The sequence below is a fragment of the Puma concolor genome, chromosome A3 (genome assembly GCF_028749965.1).
Source record: "Puma concolor isolate L17-30 chromosome A3, mPumCon1.1.hap2, whole genome shotgun sequence".
Classification (NCBI taxonomy): Eukaryota; Metazoa; Chordata; class Mammalia; order Carnivora; family Felidae; genus Puma; species Puma concolor.
In genome coordinates, this window is record NC_141669.1 from 50,817,707 (window position 1) to 50,844,998 (window position 27,292).

At 42.7% G+C, this 27,292-nt stretch overlaps 1 protein-coding gene across 2 annotated transcripts; it reads right to left on the bottom strand.

Annotated features, from left to right (window-relative positions):
- Nucleotides 1–993: 993 nt before the first annotated feature.
- On the bottom strand, nt 994–26,925 carry STAMBP (STAM binding protein). Of its 2 annotated transcripts, none has more exons than XM_025931885.2 (10): nt 26,829–26,925; nt 24,775–24,992; nt 14,313–14,388; nt 13,931–14,026; nt 12,489–12,855; nt 9,802–9,926; nt 8,786–8,923; nt 3,658–3,770; nt 3,018–3,117; nt 994–1,654 (listed from the first exon to the last, which is right to left on the bottom strand). In XM_025931885.2, the coding sequence occupies exons 1-10, from the start codon at nt 26,907–26,909 to the stop codon at nt 1,598–1,600; spliced, it is 1,371 nt and encodes a 456-aa protein (XP_025787670.2). In that variant the 5' UTR covers nt 26,910–26,925; the 3' UTR covers nt 994–1,597. The 2 variants fall into 2 exon arrangements, with proteins under 2 accessions (XP_025787670.2, XP_086556955.1); XM_086700829.1 differs by lacking the exon at nt 26,829–26,925 and adding an exon at nt 26,755–26,820.
- Between the last annotated feature and the right edge of the window lie 367 nt (nt 26,926–27,292).

Sequence of the window (27,292 nt, forward strand, 5' to 3'; positions counted from 1 at the left end):
AGATCTGGTAAAAACCTACTATTGCACTAGTCCAAGTAAGGGGCAATAAAGCCCTGAGCATGGAAAGAAAAGGATGAATTTCCGAGAAAGTACCAAACTGGGGCAATGACAGGACTGTTAAGGCAAGGTGGAACAGCCCAGGCTGCCTCTGGGGCCGCTGGAGGGAAAGGAAGGCAGTGATAGGACAGGCACTCTTCCTCCTTCCCAGACTCACTTGGCCCCATGTTCCCACTTACACTGGAACTACAGAAAAAAGAATTTCTGATACCTGGGAGTTAAGAACCCAAGAGAAGAAGAATATAGAGACTTGGTTCTTCCAGGGGAAAAGTTCAAGGACACTAACCTAAGTGATAAAGAACTTAATATATTCAGGACACAAAACTTCAAAATGAAGCCAAACTTCATACATTTGCAGAATTTTTCCTATAGAATTTTAATATAAAAAGAAACATGTTTCTCTTATGCAAGGTATTTACCCTCTTGCCGTCACCTGAGGGGTCACAAGCAGTACCATTATTTCTAGGCCACCTTACAATGCTAGGCTCAGCTCATAGAAAGGAAAATATAGAATCAACTACAGTCTCAAACCGCTTCCTAAATGTTGCCTGAGTCAGAAAAGAATAGACAACATCATAAAATCGGTAGGGTGGGGTGGCAAGGGAATGTAATCATTCATTTGGTATAACCTGGCACTCCAAACAAAGGCTCTATTATCTTTAGCTGAAAGCTTTTAGGGCATACGGAGGAAGTGAATGGGATGACCCACTTGAGACAACACCAAAAGAACAGAGAATTTCACAGCCCTGGAAGACGCAACAGGCAGACAAAAACCACTCAACAGTTCACTGTGAACTGGGACACACCTTCAATACCAGCACAGCTCAAATTCCATTTTCCCCTCACCTTTCCCCAAACAACCAGACCTTTCAGTTAGCCTGTTTAGACAACACTTGATCAAACAGATCACTCTAGAGCACACACACACACACAAAATAAGTTAATGGTTATTTTATTGTAGAAGAAAAAATATCCTGAAATATTTGTTAAATAACAATACTTCCTGACAAAAATCATTCTTCAGGGTTTTCAAGCCCCACCAACTGGTCAAGGTGGGGTGTCCCTCATCCATGTAATAAGCTTCATTAATATTGTCATAAACCACAGAAAAACCCAAAGATTTTCTAAATGGCTTCCAAATTTCTGCAGAGGTGCCCTTAAAAATTCCAAAGGTAAACAATAAACAAGTTGGCAGAGAAACCAGAAGGCTAGCTGAGAAGAAAAAAAATGTTAACAACTGGTGAATCTAGAACAAAGGGTATGTAAGTGTTCACTACACCATTTTAACAACTTAATTTTTTAATTGCAGCCAGACTGAAAAGTTGTCTTAGCATGGTCATGCTATTCTCCACACTTGCCTAAGAAATACAGCCAATTATTTTTTTTCAAACCAGAAACAGAAAATCAGTTTTCCCCCAGGTGATACTCACTTTCAATTCTGTCTAAAAAAGCTTTCAGAGCTTTCTGGAAAGTTTAAATTAAGGGGCTACAGTACACTGGTATGGTTTTATAATTCTTGGGAGGTGTTCAAGTCAAGTTCTCATCGAAGGTCTGTGATGGTCACTGCTCTGTCCACAACGGTCACGTGGCTGCAGCTCTACAACAGGGAAAAAGAAAGAAAGAGAAAGTCCTAAAAAATTCTAAGAAGTCATTTGTTTAAAACTTACTTAACATGCTTATTCTGACCAGTGGTTCCCAGTCTGGAAGCCAGGCTGCTACTTAAATGGCAGTTATGGTAAGGGGTCTGGGAATCAGTAACTTTCTAATCCCTACCTGTACATAGCCTGAATCAACGTGGGCCCATATATCTTCATTCACTTTTCAAATGAATGTATATTCTAGAGACATTCACAAAATACAGACTTATTTGAAAGAATTGCTGAATTCGTTAGTTTTTTGGGGGTCACTATGTCAACCAGCTAATACAGCGTACCCACTGACACATGGGGAACGCTTACTTTTGGCATGCAAAGAGGCCTTTATAACAGAAAACCTGGGCACTTTTCTTGCAGCCTCTGTTTCATCATCCTGGTACCTAGACACTTATTACATTCTAAGGCAGACTGACCTATTTTTCAACAGATCTGTCAGAAAGTGCTTTCTCATGCTCAGCTGAAAACTCATTCCACGAGGTCTTAGTTTTAGTTCTGGGAGTCCTAAGAAATGCACTCGATACCTTTCTATACAACAATTCTTCTGAAACTTAAAGCCAGTTTTCAGAGCCTCCCTGAGGTTTCACTTCTAAACATCCCCAGTTCCTTTTATGTGACAAGGTTCTGAGTCCCTTTTCCATACTGGTCACTTTTTAATGAACCCAAAAGAAATAACACCCCTCAGCCAGCAAGGAGTGAAGCAGCCTATCACATTAGATTTGAGGGGCAAATTGAAACATACTGCTCTAACAGCAACTGAAACTTTTTATTCACAAAATACAACTTAGGAAAACAAACTTCCTAGAAAGGTCATAAAAATCCCTATTATTTAAGCAAAATTGCAAAATCAAATATATTTTACCTATCTTAAATGGCTTTTTTCCTTTGAATTCAAATCCCTTATTGAAGTACAGTCTTAGCAACTGGTGTTGATGAAGGGAAAAAACCTAACATTTAACAAGCCAGCTCCTGCACCAGGTGCTTTCTGCATATTACTTCATTTAATCCTCTCAATAACCCTATCAAGTAGGTATTACCATCACTGTCATTCCCCTTTACAGATAAGAGGCTGAGGCCCAGGAAGATGAAGTCTGATCAAACTCAGACAGTCCTTTGATGGCAGAGCTACGACTCAAATCCACTGCTATCCCACACTGCTTCCCATGTATGTCCTTATTGGGAAGATTTGCAAAGATAAGTGACAAGGCTAATCTTCTATGTGGGTCAGAAAAGACAATGCACCTCATCAGCTCTGACCGTCCTCCCTGCTTGAAGCACAGCCCTGATTTCTTCTACACAGATACATACGCAGAAGAGAGGTGGATCCTTGCTGTGTGGATGAAATCCTTTCTGGCGACAGGAGGAAATCTCCTCTAGTCCATGGTCAGTTAGTTTAAAGAATCCAGTTCTGCAATAAGAAAAAGCAGGCCCAAATCAAGCAAAGGTGTCTACCCAGTCCCAAACACACACATAGAACTCATTTTGAGACAGCTTCAAAACTATGCTGGCACACAGTCTCTTTTCTGGTGAATGAATCAGAGTTAGGGAATGACTCATCACTGCCACCACACTAGTTTTGCTGGGAGAATTCATAGTAAATAACAGGATTTAGAATGAAAAAGAATTTAACTGAGATAATTTGTTTGATTTTAAATTCTCTAATCTGACATCAGTCTTTTGAAATTCCCATTGCTTCAAGTCAAACACTTCAAATTTCTTATGTCCTTTTCTTAGAAAAGCATTGAAATTGTTGCTTTGATATCTTTTTAAACAAGAATAGTAAGAGTATCCGGATATGGTGCTTAAAAGGAAACCTTTTAGAACAGCCAGTTAATACCACAGTCTATATACTTTACACAGAACAAGGTCTTCCAAATAGAGAACTTTTCCTTGGAGGCTTTTCCCCACTGTCTCCTTGTAATGCCCAGAACCACATCTATGTACTTACTCCTGGAACTTGGGGGAGCAAACAATGGCTATTGACTCTGGCAACATCATCTGGTAGGAACAATGAGTGTGTAGGTCAACACTGGAGAGGAAGGCGGTCTGCGTGGGATGAGTCTGAGAAGAGAAAAACATGTCTGAGACCCTCTGAGTGAAACAGCCAAGCCTGGCCCATAAAGGAAACAGACCCAAATGGTTCTCAATAGCTGGCCACCATCCCCTCACAAGTACAAAGTCACTGGCAGCCACAAGAGGGTATGCCTGAAGTTCATTACTTTTGAGCACTGTAAACAAATATAGGTTAACATGAGTATGAGAGGAAACTCATAATTTCTAATTGATCATCAAGACTTATTTGGCCCCTCACAAGCTCTCAGGGCAATGGAGAGTCATCCATTCTGGAATAGATGGTATATACTGTCCAATATTTCAAAATGATAAAAGTCAAGGACTTAACAAACCACAGTTGGATGAATGATTCCTCTTCCAGACAGAAGTGTTAAAAGGTCAAGAATGAGTGTGGAGCTCTACGGGCAATGACAAAAGCTGTCCTATGGCTAAAGCATACCATCCAAGGATAGGAGAAGCAGGGGACAATAGTAGTTACATCATACAAAGGACCCTATCTTGTTTGGGAAAAGGACCAAGATACTGAAATTTGAGGGTAATCAGTTAAAGCACCATCGAAATGTACATTCAGTTTCTATTGCTTTCAATCATTTAATGTTTTATTGAACACATTCTTTTTTACAAATGAATAACCATATAATGCCTTATGTTAATCTTAGAAGGGTGTGACAGTAGAGAACAAGAATGGAAAAAGACGACCCAATATGACTCAAAAAGACCACCAACCTTCACTGACAGAAAGCACAGAAAATAAATAAGTGTACTTGATCAGCATTTTCAAACCTGCCATGTACAAAATGAAGCTCCTGAGGAGCCTGTCAAAAGCACAGGCTCCTGTGCCCCACCCCTAGAAATAGCCATCCTGAAATTTAAAAAAGCCATTCAATGATTCTTATGTGCAGCATCATCTGAGAAGCACCACCCCACAGAATGCTGTGACCAGCTCACTGTGGAAGAGGCCTGCAGGACAGGAACGTGTTAGCTGAGTGCTGACAGCAAATCCACACGCAGATCCTCATCGGGCAGGTAAGAACTTTGGTGACTACAAAGGAAAAATAGTTTCTACCTAATAATATGATCCTACAGACTGCTAGGGACAAAAGGCCTGTGCCAACACCTTTCATCCCACAGTTAGAACAAAGAATTTTAACTGGGAACAAACGAGGCCATGGAACAAGCTGATCCAGGCCTCTGATCTAAAGTAGAAAGACAATATAGGGATACATAGGAGCTCAATAAATAATTGTTAAACTAAATCAAAAAACCCTGTCTTGAGTCTCTATTCCCCTCTATTGTGCTTTCTCTTTCTCCTTCCCTTAACAATTGGATTTCTTGAAAAAAATAGTTTTGTCCATCATGCTGGAGACAGAGGAAGGCATTTTTATGAAGAGAAAACAATAAACCAAGGGAGCAGAAATGAACAAGAACAGCAGATGCTGGGGGCAGCCTCGGTGCCTGGATGGGAGCAGAGCAGCCATAGGACAGGGATACGAGCTAAGGCAGGGCTGAAGCCAGATGAAGGAGTCTCCCAAATACTGGACTGGAGGCTCACACAGTAGTTGGTGATCAATACATGACCATACAAACTTTTTGACCCGGGAACCTGATTTTACAGCTGGCAAAGTGGAGAAGGAAGAACTGATCTTCTGCATAATTCTCTTGCCAATTTTAAGATCTGAACAAACCTTACAGCCTGCTTGTTTGTTTGTTTTTAATCTCCAGTTAGGAAGGAATGGCACAGAAATTATCATAGGGGAAAAGAGCTGAAATACTATAAACTTCAGCTCTAAATTTGTTCCTAGCTGAACCCTGATTTAGAAATCCTTTTATTCATTTGCGGCTGAATTCTACCTTCAGTCTAAACCGTGATTATTCCAAACTTTCCCCCATCTCCTCCAGTTCCTAAAACCACCCGTCTCCCTCCTGCCAGGCAGTGAATCTAGACTGCAACACTGTTGAGTGAAAGGAATTCCGTCAACCCCTCCAAACAGACCCCCAAAATCTCTGTATCTTTCTTTCTTCCTTCAATTCTGTCTCAGAGGGATGAGTGTTTTCTCCCCCATATGAAGATGAGCCCCCTTTTTGTACTTTTGATTTAATACTTTCCTACCTCCGCATTCCCTTGTCTCTGCCCCTTTACATCTCCTCTCCTGGCTCCACTATGCTCCACTAAGCTCTGCTGGCTCACTGGGTGTACAAACATATTGAAACAACTACATACAAGAATGTAAGTAAACCTTAAAAATGTTGAGCAAAAGAAGCCAGATACAGAAGAATATGTATCATATAATTCTATTTATATAAAGCTCAAAACCAGGCAAAACTAAACTGTTGAGTTCAGGGATATGCATTTAGGGTAGTAAAACTATAAAGAAAGCAAAGGACTTCTGGAAAAGTCAGGAGAGAGACTGCCTGTATCAGAGGGGAAGCGGACAGGGCAAGAGCATGGGGGTGGGACCATGCCTCTCACAATGTTCTATCTCTTGACCTGCGTCATGCACGTACACAGATGTTTTGTTTCATGATTCACTGAAATATCCATTTACCCTTATGTACTTTCTTATATATTTCAAATACAAAGGTTTCAAAAAAACAAAATCAAAACAAAACACATGTTCAAACCTTTATGCTAAACCATAAATCAAGCAAATATTCTCTCAACCTGGCTACTCCTTAAGCCACCATCCCATTTTCTTCCTTTCCCCGTGAGCTAAACTCTTCAAAAAATTGGTGTGTAGGGGTGCCTGGCTAGCGCAGTTGGCAGAGCACGTGACTTTTGATCTCAGAGTTGTGGGTTCAAGCCCCATGTTGGGCGTTAGAGATTACATAAAAATAAAATCTTAGGGGCGCCTGGGTGGCGCAGTCGGTTAGGCGTCCGACTTCAGCCAGGTCACGATCTCACGGTCCGTGAGTTCGAGCCCCGCGTCGGGCTCTGGGCTGATGGCTCAGAGCCTGGAGCCTGTTTCCGATTCTGTGTCTCCCTCTCTCTCTGCCCCTCCCCTGTTCATGCTCTGTCTCTTTCTGTCCCCAAAATAAATAAACGTTGAAAAAAAAAAAAATTAAAAAAAAAAAAAAAAAAAAGTAGTGCCCGTCTCACCATGACCACATCCTTGATCCCCATTACTTCTTAAACGTTTGCAGTGCTCTTCCTCCTCTGGCTCTGTGCCTTTACACTGTCCTTGCCCTGCTCTCACGCCTCTTTGCTTCATTACCAACTATTCCCTGCGCTCCCCTGGGTGGCCTGCCCCCAAGCTTGCTCTCCATTCTTCTCCAGTGCCAAGGCTTCTCGGGTCGGCTCTATGCAGAGGTCTCCCAGATCTCTTTCCCACCTTGACCCTGCCCCCCAGCGCCAGCCACACTGCCAACTGACTGATAACTACCTCCACTGACAAAATGTCTCACATACACTTTAAATTCAACATGCTCAGAACTGAACACACAATTAGCCCTGCTTCCAAAGTAAGCTATCCTCCTGGAGCCCCTGTTTCTGCTTATGGGATAATCATTGCCAGCCCTGTGAGTCAGGCCTGCTCTCTGTCATCACTGGCTTTTACTCATCATCCTCTCACTCATTCCCCACATCCTCTGAAATTCAACATTCATCTCCTTCCCAAATTCAATGCCATCACCCTAGCTCTCATCATCAGATTTTATCAGCACGCTAACCTCTTAAATGATCTCCCTGCCTCGACCTACTTTAAAACTGCCTTTATGTTAGATATACTAAAGAATGGCTTTGATCTTATCATTCATTGCTCTACTCAAAAACCTTTAAAAGTTCCCCACTTACTAAAAAGCAGAACTATTCTGCCTATCCACCCAAGATCCTCCCCCCAAGAACACTGCTCCAATGTATCACATTAAAGCCTATTTATCTACTACGATTCCTGACATAAACCCCAAACTGGACCTCAACGTCTTAGGAACACAGTCTGCTTATTCCAGTGCTGCCCCCTGCATATGGAATTCTCCCTTAGCCTATCTTGTCAAAATCTTAGTAAATCCTGCCAGGTGCAGTCCTTCCCTCCTCGATTTGATTGTGCTGTTTGTACTTCTCGAGGCACTTGGCACATTCTGCCTCCCGGGAAGACTTACTACTTGTCTCTTTGTCTAATCTACTTTATGAGACTAAAGTCGTGTCTTTCTCAAATTTGTATCCCCCAGCAGATAAGAAAAAAGTTCTCTACTTCCCATATACTATAATGGAAGATACACAATAGAAGGCAAATACTAATGTCACAGAATGGAGAAAGGACACAGGCACATGGGACTGCCTCCCAGGTCAGTATTTCCCAAATTGTAACATACAGGTATGTGTAATCTCCCCAAATCCAGAAACGAGCTGACTTGCTTGTATGTAAGCCTATCACACAACACGAAAAGTAGCTTGGTTTGTGGAGTGACCGGCTGAAAAGGAATAGGAAGGAAAATGCAGAAATACTCTTTAGGGATAGAATTACCTTTTACCTAAATATCACCAGAAGGCTACAGAAGACACTTGAAAATCCACTATATTAAGGACCCTACTGGTTTACATAAAGGTGTATGCTGCTTTATGCTTTAACAAAGACCAAATGCAAGCATTTGAATTAATTAACTTCCTTGGTTCATTAAAATATTTTCAGGATATTTTCAGGAACACCATTTGTATGAAGTAGGCAGAACCTCCACAGTCAATATCCACATATACTCCAGGCCAGCATTTTATCACCATTCACACTCACAAGGAAACTGGGACTTTAGGGAAAGAAGTTCATTTTCATTAAACCATTTTTTTTAAAATGAAGAAAATGAAAAAACCCTAAGTAGTTCCCAGAAATCAATACTGGAGTGGAAGCAGTCAAGTATGCTAGGAACGTCAAGTCTGCATCTGAAAGAGGGAAAAACCTTCATCTAAATAATCTGCATGCAATTCACTTTGCTCAAAGAAAGAAACAAGCAGTGTGTTTACAACATGGTGAGAGAAGAGAGGACTAACCCTCAGAGAGCTCGGAATTGCTTACATGAATCCAGCCCAGTGTGATGAGACCCTGCTGATCCTGTATGAGGAAAAGTTCTTCTTCGTTCTCGGTGTTGCAATAATCAGACCCGGCACTTTGCTTGGGGATGAGAACATGGGTAATGGTGAATTCATTCCTCATCTGTCAAAGGACAAAAACAGCCTGTCACCACTCCCTGGCACTTGTGCAACCCCACGTGGTCACAGCTGTGGCAAGTTAAACATCTATACAAGCGAAGGCCCTTCCCACCCCAGCAAGAGTCCTCGTGCTCCTTGAGTCCCTCACCTCAGCGGTTCCCAACCTTAGCTGCTCACGTGCACTGCAAAGGGCACTCTGCAAAGCCACAGGTGCCTCTGGCTGCAGCCACAAGTGTCTGCCTGTGATTCCCAAGAAGCTCCAGGATAGTACCATTTCTCTTCTTTTGCTCATGTCTAGGGTAGCTTCCCTCTTACTGTTTCTCTTAGTCCTTCTCATCCTCAAAGGCTCAGTGTTAGTCTATTGCCTTCACTCATTTATTCATTCAGTAGTTAGTAATGGGTTCTTCAAGTGCCTCTATTCAGTGATCTTTCCTTCCTCCCAACTCCTAGTGCTCTACTGCGTATACCATTCAGCGTGCTATTTCTCTTCGGGGGTGTAGTTCCCATTGCTCCAAAATGCTTTGGTAGGTTTTGTGGACGCATGCTGGGCTCATAGCCTTACATATGTTATATTCCCAGGCCTACCATAAAGCAGGTACTCAGAAACTGATATATAGGTAACGCTGACTCTTGGTCTCCCAAGTTTAGAATTAGCTATTTCTTACTACTAGAATTAAAATAATCAGTTCGATTCAAGGGACTGAGGAAATCAATGAAATGCAAGGTCACCAAATCCAAAGTAACATTGCATTATGCTATCCATGGTTCCTTCTGCAGAGGGATCGTTGTAAAGAGTAACTGACCCTGGATATCTTCTCTCAGAGTCACAGGAGGCCAAGGGGGAAGAAACAGGCTCAGCTCAGGAAAGCGTTTGTTTTTTACCAGTTTTCCACAGAGAATTCCACATGTCTCTACTCCCCGGGCAGTGTTGGCACTGGCTAACTGAAGGAACTGCGGGCAGAGCCTCCCAGGCACCACCACATGGCGCAGTCCGTCGATTGTAGGAGCTGTAATGGAGAAAGGAGAAAAGTGTAAGACCACAGGGAGAGGCTTCCCAAGCAGGCCCCAGAGTAGGCAGTCCTGGGAGGGCAAAGCCAAATCACTGGGGTTCCTCGAACTATGGGCAGTGAGTGGGGATCTCAGCCTAACGACAGAAGGAAGAGGGTTGTGGGCACAGCCATTGCAAGTACATTACTTTAAGAAAACAGGCTTTGGGGTTCCTGGGTGGCGCAGTCGGTTAAGCGTCCGACTTCAGCCAGGTCACGATCTCGCGGTCCGGGAGTTCGAGCCCCGCGTCAGGCTCTGGGCTGATGGCTCGGAGCCTGGAGCCTGTTTCCGATTCTGTGTCTCCCTCTCTCTCTGCCCCTCCCCCGTTCATGCTCTGTCTCTCTCTGTCCCAAAAATAAATTAAAAAAAAAAAAAAAAAGAAAAGAAAACAGGCTTTAATCACTCAAGATGAGGGTAACCTACTACTTAAAACAAGTTCTTGGGGTGCCTAGGTGGCTTGGTCAGTTAAGCATCTGACACTTGATCTCAGCTCAGGTCTTGATCTCAGGGTGATGAGTTCTATCCCCACATTGGGCTCCATGCTGGGTGTGGAGCCTACTTAAAACTAAAACAAAAACTGAAAAACAAAAGAAAACAAACAAGTTCCTGAGCTATCCAGGAATTCTCTGTCACAGTCTAACACAGAGGATAAAAAAAATAACCTCCTCACTCCACTGAGCTTTTATTTTTATTTTAAGTCTTTTATCTCAGATAAGAATATTGGAGAGTACGACTTATAAAGAAATACACCAGAGATATCCTGGGTAACAGAAAATACTTTGGATAACTACTTAATGCTGAATTTATTCATTTAGAAGAACGCTAAAGTGCCAAAACAAAACCACGAAAAACACATTCTGGTCCTCAAAAGAGGCATGAATGCACAGAGCAGCTTATAAGCCTGGTTCAGAATGCCAAGGATAGGCCCAGTCCCTGGACACCACGGAAAAGCCCTGAGAGAGAGCCCACAGGCTCAAATTAGGGTGTTTTTCATGGTCACTTTTCATTTAAAAAAAAAAACAAAAAGTACATGGGGTGCCTGGGTGGCTCAGTCGGTTAAGCGTCCGACTTCAGCTCAGGTCACGATCTCACCATTCATGGGTTCGAGCCCTGTGTCAGGCTTTGTGCTGACAGCTCAGAGCCTGAAGCCTGCTTCGGATTCTGTCTCCCTCTCTCTCTGTTCCTCCTCCATTCGCATTCCATCTCTCTCTCAAAAATAAATAAAGATTCCAAAAAATAATTTTTAAGTGCAAAAGGATGTTCTGTTTCTGCACATTCAACAGCGAGCTCTGAATTACTGGAGAGGTAACAAACCAGGGACCACACAGTCACATGATAGTCTGATGACAATATCTGAGGATTCTGAATTAAGGCTTGGCACAGTCCTTTCCTTTCAATTCCATAATCACTTCCTGAGTGCATTCCAGTGCATACACTGTGCTTAACCTCCAGGGAACACAAATATGAATAAGACTCAAGCCCCAACCAGTAAAAAGTTAAAATCTAGTTACTGACAAATGACTACACTATCAGGTAAATGATGTCAACTGCATTACAGACAATAAGAGCCCTGAGAGTTTCAAGAACAGAATCAATCTGATTGAAGGGAAGGAGACCTGGCAAAACTTTAAGATGAGCAGGGAAGGCAGAAATAGAGAAAGGAGATTTTAGGTTCAGGGCAAATATTAACACACCTCTTTGGATAAGCTAGTCCAGGGGCTGCTCCGGGAACACGAGAGTCCAATCTGACTGGAGCACGGAATGCATGTGAAGGAACAGGCAGTGGTGGGAGATTAGCCTGCCAAGTATGTGGGGAGAAACCTAAAGGCCAGGCTTCGGGATCTGGCATCCCTTGCCCACTCTCACATTGCCCTTTGAAGTGGATCTTCTGCAAAGCTGACTTCCTCATGTGATATTTGAAATTCCTTCCCCAAAAGATCTATTCTAATAATCAAGGTATAATCATCATTTTGCCACTATTGTTATTTTCTCAGATAGGCAAGCTTTGGTGAGAGGAGGAAAGACTGCTAATAGCTGTTATGACTAGACTGAATTATCACTGACTACATATAGTATTTACCATGACCAAGCTCCTTAAGGATTGGGAACACTTCCAGGGCAAACAGCATTCGGTAACCCTTTTTCACTTTTTAAAGGCCAACTGCTGAATTGTAAAGTGGCGCTGTGAAATTTCCCTTCCAGAGAACCAACAGTGGTCTCTGGTTCACTGAACATTTCGAGTCTCTATATAATCCTTAAAAGCTGAGGGTCTGACTTTCAAGGACATTGTGAGCTCTTCCGAATATCGACCTGGGGCCAGGTAAGTTACACGGCTTAAGCAAAGGCCACTTTCATACTATGGCCAGCGTGACAGGACACAGTATGGCAATACCGATCAAAGGGGCTTCTGTGACCAGAGCCTGATGAGTGGGATAATGGAGGTAATCTTAGGCAACCCCCTCAGAATGACACTCTGTTTGGCTGCCCCTGAGATGGAAGAGGGCATGAACAAGTGGACTCACTACTTTCTGAGTTGCTCAACGCTCCAGGTTTCAAGGACCTGTCCACCACGGGTGGCTTGGCAGGCCTTCCCGCCGTATTACAGTCTGCAGGCTGTGTGGACGTGGCAGGTACAGCGGGGAACGCATCTGGGGAGGGCTTCTCCAAGTCAGGCACCAGTGGGCCCCCTAGGCCAGGGTCCACCTTCCCAAATTCCTGCACGATTTTCAGTCGCTCCTTTTCCAGCTCCTGGTTCCGGATCATCTCCTCAAAGGCATGGAACTGCTCCTGCTCCAACTGCTGCTGTTTCTGCTGTGCCACCCTCTGCCTCTCCTTCTCCAGCTCCTGCTGGATGGCCACATTCCGGGCAAGCTCTTCCGCTTCCCTCTTCTTCAAAGAAAGGAGTTAGGCTTAACAACTGACACCTGGGTGACTTCACATCTCGGGGGGACAAGGCTTTGCGGCAGGGATTTCCTAAAGTGTGCCCCTGCTCTGGCCCAATTTCCCAACACGGAATCTGTGCCTCCCTCGGCAGCTCATGTCTGCCCAAGTGGTCACCGCTTGTGTCTACCAGGCCACGGCAGACCTACTCTTCAAAGACAGTGACGGTCCCGACCCCCTCAGTACCCTTCCCCAATGGCTCTTACTAAGACATTTTCTTCTTAACTGAAATCTTGATGCAACTTACTGTTCGCGCTGCATAATCTGTATCAGACACAGTTTTATTCTCTAACTCTACCATGTATACATTCTGTATCCGAAGTAAGGGGGTCTTTACAGAATTTTAACCCAAAAGGAAGCCTCCAAAATTTAGCTGGTGACTAGCTCAGTACGAAGTGACATTTTAAACTAACAAGAAACATCAAGTAACAATCACCCTCATTAAGGTTTTCACTCACTGGGTACCTTAGAAATATATGCCTCATAGCTGTTTACCTCTCTGCTGATTTTCAACATCAGAGTCCAGAACAGGGCTCAGCAGAGCGCTACAAAATAATCTGGAGTTGCCGGCAGTGTGAATTTCACATCTGACACAGACCACAGGCAGTGCCTTGGGAGTTTCTCCACGTGCTCTAACTAACTCTTCCTAACAAGAAGCATTTGAAAATAGCTTGAAAAACAAGTATTATAAACAGGTATAACCAAATGTGAATCAATACCCCAAAATTCACTGATCTAAAAACTTACGTTTCAGTGAAATGTTTCACTGCTCTTAGGTTCTCCCTCTAGATATAGCACATAAGCAACAGATTTTCTGTCCCTCTAATCACCCTCCAGGACAAGCAGGCTAAATATGTTACAATCCTCAGACTAAACACTTGTGTTCTACTCTTTTGAGTTTCTTGCCTTTGCTGAAAAAAATAAACTATGACACTAAAATCACAAGACCTGTTAAAATATCGTATCGCAATCCTAGGGCACAGCCTAAGAAAGCAAAATAATTTCCTTTTTATTATATACTTACCTTTTCTTCATTATATTCTGTATATTCTTTGGTATATCGTTTCAGTAGCTCTGCCTTCAGCTCTTCTGCTTTGGGAAATGCAATCTCCTTTAACTTCTGAGACACAAAAATCAAAAACTGAGAATTAGGATAATTCCTAGCTAATGAAGTAGAGAAGTAAAGTGACTTAAGACAACTTGGCAATGGCAACAACGTTTCCAAAAACAATGCAAAATACCCCCTACTGTCCCATACCTGCTACTTCACAACTGATCTGGTGAAATGGCCTTATTTCCCGTTGGCGGATTTGATGCTCAGATGCGGACACCACTACTTTTACCTTGAAGTTAGTCTGTGCTGCTTTGAAGCTTTTAGATGGGCAACAGTGAGAGTGAAGACCCACCTTTACTGTGTCTTTCTTTTCAGGAATGACAGCCAATTTGTAATCCCGATGCTTTGGTAGTTTCTCAATAAAGAGCCTAAAGGAACGGATCAGAATGATTATCATGCAAAGAAAATGCCCAACAGACTCTGAAGCAAGGCGACTCCCTTGTCCTGCACCCACTGCAAGACGGGTTTCCAGACATTCAGGGGAGGGATAATACACACCCAGTGACCATGTTCCCCACCCACCTCCAACCCTATGTTTCCCTCCTCTCCCAAATTAGGTGCACAGGAAGCACTAGACTCCCACAACTAAAACGATGAGGGGAGAAAAGCAAACCTACCTTGTGCCCAAAAATATACCTCCAAAGAGATTCTTTTCTTATTACAGTGACAGGCTTCCAAAGGAAAGGGCCTCTGTCACAAATTCTTCTTCAAATAACAGTTTGGCAGCCAAGGGCAGGAAACCCATGTTCTATGATTAGCCCTGTGACCTTAACCTTGGCTTCTTTTTCTTTGGGATCCATCCTCCTCCAAAGCAGAATATTCCTTGCATCATACTAAGCACTAAGATGCTTAGATGGTACATGTGTTATGTATATACTATGTGCGTGTTACGTTGTAATTTGCATTATGGTCCTGATAAAGAGTTCTTAGAGAAATATAAGGGCTAGATTTTCTCTTTACATTTTGTCCCTGGCTGTAAAGCTCAGTAGGAAAAATATTCACAGATCTCTAACATTTATGATGTCTATGTGGGGACAGTGAAAGCACAAAGAAGTATTTGTCACAACTTGTCACAACCCAAAGTAGCAGATTAAGAATTCCAAAGCCAGAAGACCAGTTCCAGAGTCTGCTCTTCTAACCACTGTATCACACTGCCTCCACATGGTCCTGGAATGTCCAGAACTGTTGGGGGGGGGGGGGCTACTGAACAAAGACGTCTTTAATAGAAGTAAGTTGTAATATATACAAGCTAAGGCCCAAAACAAATCAATTGAGGGGTGTTTGCCCACAGTTCTAAAATACTGTACTAGAGTTGGGACTAACTGACTCTTTTCTACTTTCTGCCCACAGGGAGTAAACAGAGGAGGACAGCTCAGTAAGGGGAAAGAAGATGACCCCCACGAGAGCAAACTCCTTTTATTTTTTTTTTTAATTTTAATGCTTTTATTTAGTTAGTTTTGAGAAAGAGTGGGGGAAGGGCAGAGAGAGAGGGAGACAGAGGATCCGAAGCGGGCTCTGCGCTGACAGCAGTGAGCCTGATGCAAGACTCGAACTCAAGAACTGTGAGATCATGACCTGAGCTGAAGTCAGATGCTTAACTGACTGGGCCATCCAGGAGCCCAAAGCAAACTCTTTTCATTTTTTTTGTTTATTTAAAAATTTTTTTAATATTTATTTTTGAGAAACAGAGAGAGCATGAGCAAAGGAGGGGCAGAGAGAGGGAAACACAGAATCCAGAGCAGGATCCAGGCACTGAGCTGTCAGCACAGAGCCCAACGTGGGGCTCAAACTCACGAACCATGAGATCATGACCTGAGCCGCAGTTGGACGCTTAACCGACTGAGCCACCCCAAAGCAAACCCTTTTTAGATGAGCCCTCCTCCCTTGGTTCTATACTAGGCACATGAAATTTTTATCTCAATCCAATTTGACAAGACCCTTCAGCCAAGGATGAATTCTAAAATCAAAATGATTCTAAAACACTTCCCTTTGGGTTCATGAAAAAGATACAAAAGTTTCCTTGAAGTCTGTATTTAAAATAAATACAGATTTGTTTGTTCACCAATAGAGTCTTGAAGATGTTGAGATAAGTAAGACTAGTTCTTGTGTTCAAGAGACCTGTAATTCAATGACTCTCCCTTGGCCCTAAAAGACTAAGGTACCTGTTCATAACTTTAGCAGGCTACATGTGCTTTGTATGAAAGCCCGAATCAGCCAATATAGTACCATGTTGTATAAACACCACACTTTATATTCACTTGTGCTATCAGCCTGAAGAACTGTGAAGTCCCTGAGGCCAGAGATTCCTGTGTCTTGTGCTTCTTTGCATGTCCCTCTAAAGCTGGGACAGTGCCTGGATGAAGAGGCACTCAATAAATATCTGAGGAATAAAATGGTCTTAAAACCTTTGAAGGAGCTGAGTAAAAAAACCCAAAGTATAAAAAAGTACATATAGTATGCTATCTTATAAGTATGAAAGGGGGAAAATTCTGTATGTGTATGTACACATACATTTACTTCCAAGTACACAGTAAGTCAGGAAACTAAGGAAAGTAGACGGCAGGGGAAATAGAGCAGATGGGACAAGAGTGGGAGTGAAACCTCTCACCATACGCCTTTTTCTATCATTTTGATTTTGAACCATGCAGTGGAATCTAGTTTATAAGTAAAGATGAAACTTCTAGAGCTGTACATGAATACGTTTCTCTTGTTTCCACAATTGTAGTCAATTTTCTGAATGGGGAACATACAGGCAGAAGGGTCTCTTGAAAACAGAACTGGCAACGTTGCCCATTGCCTGTACAGGAGTCAATAGCGCTCAGCGTTTAGTTCGCAGCCTGCCTGGGCTCAAATCCTGGCTTGGCCATTACAAGCTGTGTGAATCCCAGCAAGTTACTCAGTCTCACTACCCTTCTTTATATGTACGTATGTATGTATGTGTGTGTGTGTGTGTGTGTGTGTGTGTGTGTGTATGTATATGTATATGTGTATATATATATACATATGAGTTATATATATGGAGACAAACTAGTACTACCTGATAGGGTTGCTGTGACACTTAAAGAGATTAAAAAAAAAAAAGTGCTGAGCACAGTGCCTTGAACCTAGCCAACATCTACTATGATTGCTCTGTATGCTATATGATTGTTTTTCACTAATAAATAAACAAAAATTGCGAGCAAGAAGAACAGATGAAGATGTGAACACCAGGGCTAGAAGTGTTCTAGGTGTAGAATACCTGTGGCCCAGAGGTATACTGTTCTCTGGGTTAGATCTGGTTGCAGCCTAGAAAGGGAAACGTACCAAAGCAAAGATGTGTTGGCAAAAACACAAGCAAAGCAAACTATTAGGACGATGGGGATAAAAAGAGATATGCAGAAAAGGAAACACAAAAGGTAAGTATATGAAATGGTATTCAACTTTACTTATAATGAAAGAAATTCAAATTAAGATGAGGTACCATTTCCATATATCAGATTGGCAATGGCTTAAAGGTTGATTATAACCAGTATACACAGGGTGTTGGGAAATGGGTGTCCTTAGACACCCTTAACAGGGTTGTAATTTGATAATACGCTGTATTATCACAGGACTGTAATTTTCTTGGGGGTGGGGAGGGGAGACAACTATTCAAATTTTAAAATTTGTATATCCTTTAAACTCACAATTCCACCTCTAGGAATTTATCGTACACAACAGTACAAAGATATAAGACTATTCAATATAGCACTGGTCATAAAAGTAGAGAAAAACTTAAATGAAAACTTAAATGCCCATCAATAGGGGAATATTTAATAAATTATGCTGCACTCAAATGTGAAAAACAACATAATCCTTCACTCATTCATTCGACAGATATTTACTGAGCATCTACTATGGGATCAGGCATTACTGTAAAGGCTGGGGATTTGGCGATGAACAGTCGTAAATCCATCCCAGCAGAGGGTGTGCATTATAGTGGGGGGAACAGACAATAAAACAAAACAATATATATATAATCAGTGCCAGGAGAAACTCATTAATAGGGAAGGGGAATAGGAAGTGACAGGAGAAGGAGTAAGATTTTAGATAGGGCAGCTAAGGAAAGCATTGCCAAGAAGATGGCATTTAATTAAGGACTGGAAGGGAGGAGGCCATAAAGAGACCTGGGACAAGACCGTTCCAGGCAGAAGAAATAGCCCTGAAGAGAAGGAGATGGATCAGTATGTCCTAGTATGGAAAGATATGACTGTTAAGAAAGCAAGCTGTAGAACAGAATATATTGTATGATCTCATTCAAGCTTTAAGAAAAAAAGGATAAACGTGTGAGCCTATGTGCTTGCACAGACATATACATTTTCCTGGACACACAAGAAAGGACAGTGGTCACCTCTGGGGGATGTGACTCTTCTTTTTGCTTTAATATTTCCCTCGCTGGATAGTTTGAGAAAAAAACTAATTTAAAAAGCCAAGCAGAAATTCTGTAACGTGGATGGCTAAAAGACTCTCCTCTTATTTCTTCCTATCTTAGAAGTTACTGAGCAAAGTGAGCACGATCACAGATGAAAACCCTCTTCAGTCTGTAAGCCCCAATCGCAATGGAAAACATTGTCAATGCAGGTGACAGACAACTTTCAGAAAGCAGGTCTGTGTTATAGGAGGCTCACACAGCAGACGAGAAGTGCCTAAGTCCTCTGTAACTCCCTTCTGTGTAGCCTAGTCAATGACCATAAAAAGCTGTGAAAGAATTCACTGCCTGGATTATTGTCTGTGCTCATCATGAAAATATGTACTGATTTAATATGCTGAAGATCCTGCTATACTGGGGTCTGCAAAAGGCAAAGCATGCCTACTCTGGGGGGGAAATGCGCTTCAGATCATTAAGATGCCTGAACTGCCCAGGGAAAAGAACAAACATGCCTTTTAAAATCCGGAATTGAAGTACCCACAAAAGGTCTAGAACAATGACTTGCAATAGTGGGGGAGGCAGAGGAGTGGTGAGGTAGATGCCTGCTCCCTTCCCTCCTCCCTCCTCAGTAGTAATAATTGCCAAAGTGAGCCACTGTTACTGACAAGAATCTAACCAAGTAAAATGCGGTGGAAAAACAGACTGAGAATATTAAGCCAGAACTTTTTTGCAACTCCTACAGCTTGTCAGTTCACAGAATCAGAATTAGGGTCTCGAAGATACCTGCAAGAAAAATGAAGGTAGCTACAAGTTTCGCTTCAGGTCAAGCCAATCCAACAAAGTCCCAAATTAAACTCCGAATCTAGCAAATTAAGTAAATGAGCTGCTTCATGCCGCCATCTTCTCACTGAGCTCTCCTCCAGGGCCTACTTCATCATATTAAATGGTCCTGTAAGTGGGCACCACGTACAGGGACAGACTCCCCATATTGATCTTGCCGTTAACATGGATATTCATGTCACTCAAAGCAACCCCAAGTCACAGAACAATATCAATTTAAGTACTCTTAATCCTACCCCCGCTTGCCTATTCAAGAGTTTACTGCGACAGTTAAACTCTCTTTCTGTGCCGTACTATCAGCCTCTCCTTCTTCACAGGTTCCTTTCCATTAGCAAATAGTATGCTCTAGAATCTCCCATCTTAAAATACACACCACACATTCACATACTCCTTGTCCCCCTTCAATTACTTCCTCATTTTTTCACTTCACCCCTCCTACCAAACTCCTCGAAAGAGTTATCTATGCCTGGGCTTGGCAAAATACAGCTAATAGGTCAAATCTGGTTTGCCATCTGTGTCTGTAAATGAAGTTTCGTTGGAACACAGCCACACCCATTCGTGCACGTGTTATCTAATGGTTGTTTTCACACTACAAGACAGAGGTTGTGACAGAGATCAAATGGCCTGCAAATCCAGAACTATTTACTATCTGGCCCTTTACGAAAATATTTGCCCACCTCTGGACGGGACTCACGGTCTCTACTTTCTCATTGTCCACTGACTCTTCAGCCCACTCCAATCTAATGTCTTCTTAGTCCTTCTGGTGAAACTGTTTACCAAGATCACTAATGACATCACGACACCAAACCCAAAATTTCACCCATCCCATCTGACCCTTTCTCACAGCCTGGCCACTCTCCTGCAAATGCACCATTCTCTCCTGGATTTCCTCTTGCCTCTCAAACCTCCCTTTGAGTCTCTTCTGCTGGCCCGCCCTCCCTCCCCAACCAACCTCAGGTCTCTTCTATAGTCTTTTTTTTTTTTAATTATTTTTATTAAAAAATTTTTTTAATGTTTTTATTTTTTTTTTTATTTTTATTTTTTTTAATTTTTTTTTCCTTTTCAACGTTTTTATTTATTTTTGGGACAGAGAGAGACAGAGCATGAACGGGGGAGGGGCAGAGAGAGAGGGAGACACAGAATCGGAAACAGGCTCCAGGCTCCAGGCTCCGAGCCATCAGCCCAGAGCCTGACGTGGGGCTCGAACTCACGAACCGCGAGATCGTGACCTGGCTGAAGTCGGACGCTCAACCGACTGCGCCACCCAGGCGCCCCTAATGTTTTTATTTTTGAGATAGAGAGAGAGAAAGACAGAACATGAGCTAGGAAGGGGCAGAGAGAGAGAGAGAGAGACAGAATCCAAAGCAGGCTCCAGGCTCTGAGCTGTCAGCACAGAGCCCGACGTGGGGCTCGAACCTACAAGTGGTGAGATCATGACCTAAGCCAAAGTCAGATGCTCAACCGACTGAGCCACCCAGGAGCCCCTATTCTACAGTCTTATTATTAAGCTTTCTTGATCTTTGAATGTGTCAGGAATCCTTCTGGCATCTGATGAAGCTCATGGACCCCACAGAATAATTTTTTAAAGATATAATACAAAACATAAAGGATTACAAAAGAAGCCAATTCTACTGAAATACAGTTTTCAAAATATAAAAATTGTAACATGTGCTTCTTTATTAATATATTATTAATACATTTTAAAAAGGATCTCTAGGGGCGCCTGGGTGGCTCAGTCGGTTAAGCGGCCGACTTCGGCTCAGGTCATGATCTCGCAGTCCGTGAGTTCGAGCCCCGCGTCGGGCTCTGTGCTGACAGCTCAGAGCCTGGAGCCTGTTTCAGATTCTGTGTCTCCCTCTCTCTGACCCTCCCCCGTTCATGCTCTGTCTCTCTCTGTCTCAAAAATAAATAAATGTTAAAAAAAAAAAATTTAAAAAAAAAAAAAAAGGATCTCTAACTGTGGCTTCAATAACAGTACTGTAATTCAGAAGCAGTGGCAAGTGTTAAATGCTATTTCGAGATATCAGCATCAATTGTAATGTGATATAAAAATAGTGATTTCTATTGGTGACATTGTGAATATTATTATTACTGTGCAAAATTGAAGGAAATGCTGAATTTTAGTTAGAGGTTAGTGGAAACAAGAAAAGTTTTTCCCAACCGAATTCATGGAGTCCAGATTCTACCTCTGAATCCCTGTGGGGTTCCAGGACCCCAGATTAAGACCTATATGCCAGAAGATCTCAGCGGTTCTCACGGCTTCAGAACCGTCTATATGCAGGGGACTCCTAGGTTTGTATCTCCAACCCAGACCTCTCCTCACTTCAGACCGGTACATCCAACTTCCTAAACTTAACACCTTAACATGTCAAGAAAACCAGGCCTGAATTCTTGAATATCCTCTCTACTCAACCCCTTTTCTACACCGTTCTCCCCATCTCAGTGAATAGGCCAGCACATCCTAAGTTACTCATGGCAGAAACCTGAGATCAACCTTGATACCATCATCCCTCCCAAACTGTCAGTAAGTCCCATAGACTCTACCTCCAGAATACAAATCCACCTGCTTCTTTCCATGCTGCCACACTCCACCAAGCCATCAGCCTCTCTCTTGAATTGCCATTAAGAGTATCCTAACTAATCTCCCTGCCTTCTCTTAACACACCCTTCACCATTTGCAACATGGCAGCCCCAATTTATATATTCAGAATATAAGTAAGATTAGGTCATAACCTCTCTTAAAACTTAAAACTTTGCAATGGCTTTCTAACGCTGTCAAGATAAAATACAAACTCCTTACTGTGGTCTGCATGATTCTGCTCCACCTGCCCTCAGCCTCATCTTATTCTCCCCCTTCAACTGCTACCCTCCAAACATGATGATCTTCTTTCAATCCTTAGAACACACTAAGGTAATTCCTACCCAAGAGCTTCTGAATGCAGTTACACCTGCTTTAAACACTCTGGTCTATGCTCTTGGAATGACCAACTCTATGGCATCCTTCAACTGTCAGTTTATTTTTTTATTATTTAAAAAAAATTTTTTTTTTCAACGTTTATTTATTTTGGGGACAGAGAGAGACAGAGCATGAACGGGGGAGGGGCAGAGAGAGAGGGAGACACAGAATCGGAAACAGGCTCCAGGCTCCGAGCCATCAGCCCAGAGCCTGACGCAGGGCTCGAACTCACGGACCGCGAGATCGTGACCTGGCTGAAGTCGGACGCTTAACCGACTGCGCCACCCAGGCGCCCCTCAACTTTCAGTTTAAATCTTACCTTCTCAGACAGACCTTACTCTATTTGACACCCTTGGTTATTCTCTGTCACAGCACTCTCTTTGTTCCTTTCACCGCATTTGCCCTACTTTGAGACTAGACGTTTATTTGCTTACCTGTTTACTGTCTTCTCCTATAACTAGAAAGGTACACCAGTAAAGGCAGGGGCCATTTTACTTCCTATATATCCAAGACCTAGAGCAGTGCCAAGCAGGTAGCCGGTGTATGCAATATATATTTGTTGAATGAATATGGCCTGAGGGCAAGGGGCAACAGAATCCAGAAGGTCCTTCAGAAAATACTTGGTAGAGTGATTCTGTGATTCTAATTAACTTTCTCAATTATGACTCTTTGAAGAATTGTGCCCAGGGGCCTCATTCTGGAAGAACTCTCCACAAGATTACTGGAAATATTCAGGAATATTATTTCTACTAGCAGCAAAAGAAAGGGACAGTAGTCAAGGAGATTTCTCGGGAAAATAAATTCTGTGCCCACTGTGCCAAGGAATAAAAAAACTCATAATAGCAAAAGAGAGGCAAAATTTATAATTATATATTATTATTACATACAATTATAACTCTATGAAACTTTGTCAACACTGAGGTCACACAACAGGGCACGATGGCATGGATGGACGGCACAATCTCTGAGGACACAGGCACTACTTCTAAACTTAATATAGACAACAGCAGTCCCTTTTCTACTAAAGGGACTCTAAAATCACAGTACGAATCCCAGGAAGTCTGCTTCTGTGCTACTTTTCTTTAGAGTATTGGTTCTCAACCAGGGCAATTTTGCCCCTTAGAGACCATCAGGTAATGTCTGGAGGCATTTCTGCTGCCGCAATTCAGTGAGGGGGAGGGGTGCTACTGGCATCTAGTGGATAGAGACCAAGGATGCTACTAAACACTCTACAATGCACAGGGCAGTACTCACAACAAAGAACTATTCCACCCCAGATGTCAATAATACCAAGGTTGACAAACCCTGCTGCGGAGTAGTATGGGATCAAAAACTTAACATGATACAATTGAATTACATTGATTATTTTTGGGAGGACATATAAGAAACTAGTAAGGGTGACTATCTCTGGGGAGGGGCACTGAGATTTTGGGGAAAAGAGAAGTGATCGGGAGACTTCATTTTTAAATATATATATATCCTTTTGTGCCTTCTGAATTCTCCACCATATGTACATGTTACCTTTTCAAAAAATACCTACAAATAACCAAAAGTAGTCAGTGTGGCTCAACACTATGGTCTCAACTCTAGCTTCAACTCACAGAACATTACCAAAAAGAAAACAAACAAAAACAGGGCCTATGTTGTAGACCGAATCCTGAATTAAGAGTTAGGAAATCTGAGTTTTGTCACTCTAAAGTGTGGAACAAAGCAGATCACTAAGCCCAGAGCATGTTTCCTCACATGTAGAATGGAAGAACAATGTATCCTTTCAATGCACACACAGCTATGAAGATCAAATGGAATAATGCAGGTGAAATACCTTAGGAACTATGAAGAGCCATACACACACATTATAGTTATTATTTTTTTAAAGGCCTTGGTATTATTATAAAAGAACAAGACCAGAGATTATAAATGAGATCCTTTAACAGTATTCCCTTCCTAAATTACACATCATTTCATTATCACTGGGGATTTAGAAGTTGTCCCTGTTAATTATACTGACATCTATTTATGCTGCCTACCCTAAGAAGCTAAGTACCTCAAGGGAAAGGTCTTATGATGAGTCACATGAACTGTAGGCGGTCAATACTTATTTGATGATTTGCGTGACTATAATAAAGGTTAAGAAGAAAAACCTTTTTCCTGAATCACTCAATTTGTGACAAAATAAGTAGAGGTGAGGAATTTTGGCTCTGCTACCCCTCAGCAATAATGCTATGATTAGCTGCCTCAATAGAGGACAGGAAAAACACTCATCAATACAAAACATGTGTAGTTTAACCATCATCTCCCTTGTCTAACAGCTGGGCCATGTGGGCACAGGCCAGAAAAGCTAGGTCTCTTACTCATGAAATCACTGAGTCATGAAAATAACACTTTCAGTACTCATGACTCTTTATGTCAAGGACAGTCGGTATGTAGGAGCTGCCTGCAAAAATGATTAATGCTAATGATGTTGTAAAGTTCTCTACTTTTAGCAATTCTGGGCAGAATAAATGAGCACATGAGCAGAATGAGTGAGGCATCAGTCACCGAAAAAGAAAAAGGAACCTGGAGGTGTCTTACGTGATATACTTGTTATAGAGGATGAAGGCATGTTCAATGTTGCCTTCCTCAGAGTAAATGGATGCCATTCGGATAATCTCGACTCCAGAGCGGAAGTACCGTCGGGGTGGAATGTCTTCATTTATCTCCACTGCACTACCCATCTGGGAGAGAGCCCTCACCCGGTCTTCGGGCGGAAGGCTCACGTCTCCATGGTCAGACATCAGGACCAAGAAGTTCTGAGACAGAAAAAACAGGTGGCATCAGCACCATGGTCCCCATCACAGCCTAGTACACAGTAACTGGTTATCCCACAAACTTCTACCTTATGAAGAAATTAAGAGAAAAATACCATATGCTGTGGCTTGTATCAAAGAAAGTCTCCTTCCTACAGGAAAGCTGAGACCCTCAAGGAAGCCCACATCACAATGACAGAAGTATTGGCAGACTCAAAAGCCTACAATCTCTGTGCCATAATTACGTGGTACAGGGAGTAAACTATAATGGGTGTTCGGCTCTACTCTTCAAGTTAATCATTCTCTCTACCATTAGGTGGCCCTGCCATAAAAGGAAGGATGGCATCTTATATTTTTGGCATTATTTCTCCTACCAGCTACCCATTTCCATCTACTCCAGTACCTGACATTGTATGCTCAATGAACTTTCATAAAGATTTTTAACTGATTTCAACTTTGATCATTTGTATTTAATGAGAGTAACTGACATTTTTCTATGGTGTACTTTTTCACATCTGAATACAAGGTGAGGGGAACTGGTCTGGGAACAAATGCTCACAATCCTAGTTCTGCTCACTAAACCACTATTCCAGTCAATCCACAACATCATCCATCACATCAGGGTAAGGAATTTAGATCTAAACAAAACAAAACAAAACAAAACAATTTACTCAAATCTATCTTCAAAGACTAAGCATTCTTCAAACAACAAACAGGCACAAAGGTAACTGGGAATGCAAAAAACAAACCAACAAAAACCCTAAGAGTTTTCCCTTCCTGTGTTTCAAACCGCAGTAATTCTACCATCTTTCTAGATACTCTGCTGTTAGAATCAGATTCCAACTTCCAATCAGATAACACTCTACCATCATTTTCAAAAAGAATCTGGGTATTTGTTACACATTGAGTTACAGCACACCCTAGCCAGCACGTTCTGGTATATACAAACTGTATATACTAGAATTCAAGGCCCTAAGTCTACTGTAACCCATTTTGTCTTCGATCTTAAATTTGCTCCTTCCCAACAGAGATCTTTTTCCTCCAGTCAGGATTCTGTCCTGGATTCTGTCCAGAAATCCACACATTTGTTTCATTTGTCTAGCCACTGCTTTTCTGTTTTCCACTCCAGTCCCTCCCCAAGAGGTCTCTCTTGGCCAATTCTATCTCTAGGTCACACTTCCCCCAAGCTTCCTATCTAGACACCCTTACGAGTAGTCCAAAAGCTGTGCGGACGACCAAGGATGCAGAGGCATTCCATCTCCCCAAAGCCTTTTTAGAGGCTCAGAAAGCTGCTAAAACTTTCCTAGGTTGCCTCATTAGTAAACTCAGTCCAGAGCCCATTAAAACTAACTGAAGCAGAGGATGCTTGTTGCGCCTCAGTAGCTTTGAGAAGAGGATCTTTAGGCGGATGGAACCCCCTCCCGAGGCCAGCAGTACTACAGGGCTGAGCAACCCTCCAAAGAGGAGATGCGGCACCCGCAAACAAGGGGGAAGAGAGGAGGAGGTCTAGGGAAGTAGCAGGAGTGCGCAGAGGTGGTGTATTCAGTAAAGAGGGACCTCCTGACACCTGCTTGAGGCCCCCTTCTTGAAGGCCCTCAAACCCAAGCTGCCAACCCAGGGCAAAATTATCCAAGGTTTTCGGGTCTTTTGAGCGCGGCAGGCGGGGATGCACTGGGCCTGGCTGGGACAGAAGCCATCAGTGGCCTCGCGCGCGGCGGACCGGGCAGAGGGCGCGGGGGGAGAAGGCTGCAGGCCCCACACTCACGGCGGCCGTTCCCTTTCAGAGTCCGAACAAGCTCAGTGGCCCAACCCCACCCCATTCCCAGGACCCTTCCCCACCTGTCCCCGCGGACGAGACTCGGAGCTTCCGGAAACGTCACATCCGGCGCCCGCCCCTCCCACTCCCGCTGATCTACTCATTATACTCTCAGGAACACCGGATCCAGGGCTGCGAGCTGGTGGGCGGGGCTAGAACCGCCACCTGCGAAAATACGACCAATGAGAAGAGGGCTCCACGTCGGCCATCTTGGTAAAGGAAAAGCAACAAGGAAGAAAGGGAAAGCCAAGTAATTAAAGGAACCAATGGCCAAGATAACTTATGTTTTTAGAATTAAAATGATTTGGGATCGAGTTTCCTGCCAGATAGCCCCTATACCACACTCACACAAATTCACAAATCAACATTCAAGGAGGGAATTACTGATTCAAGTACCTGGCTAAACTGACCAGGGTTTCTAAATCCATGAAAGAAAAACTCCTTAAAACTTCAGCTTGCTTTTGTCACTACCTACACAAAATTGATA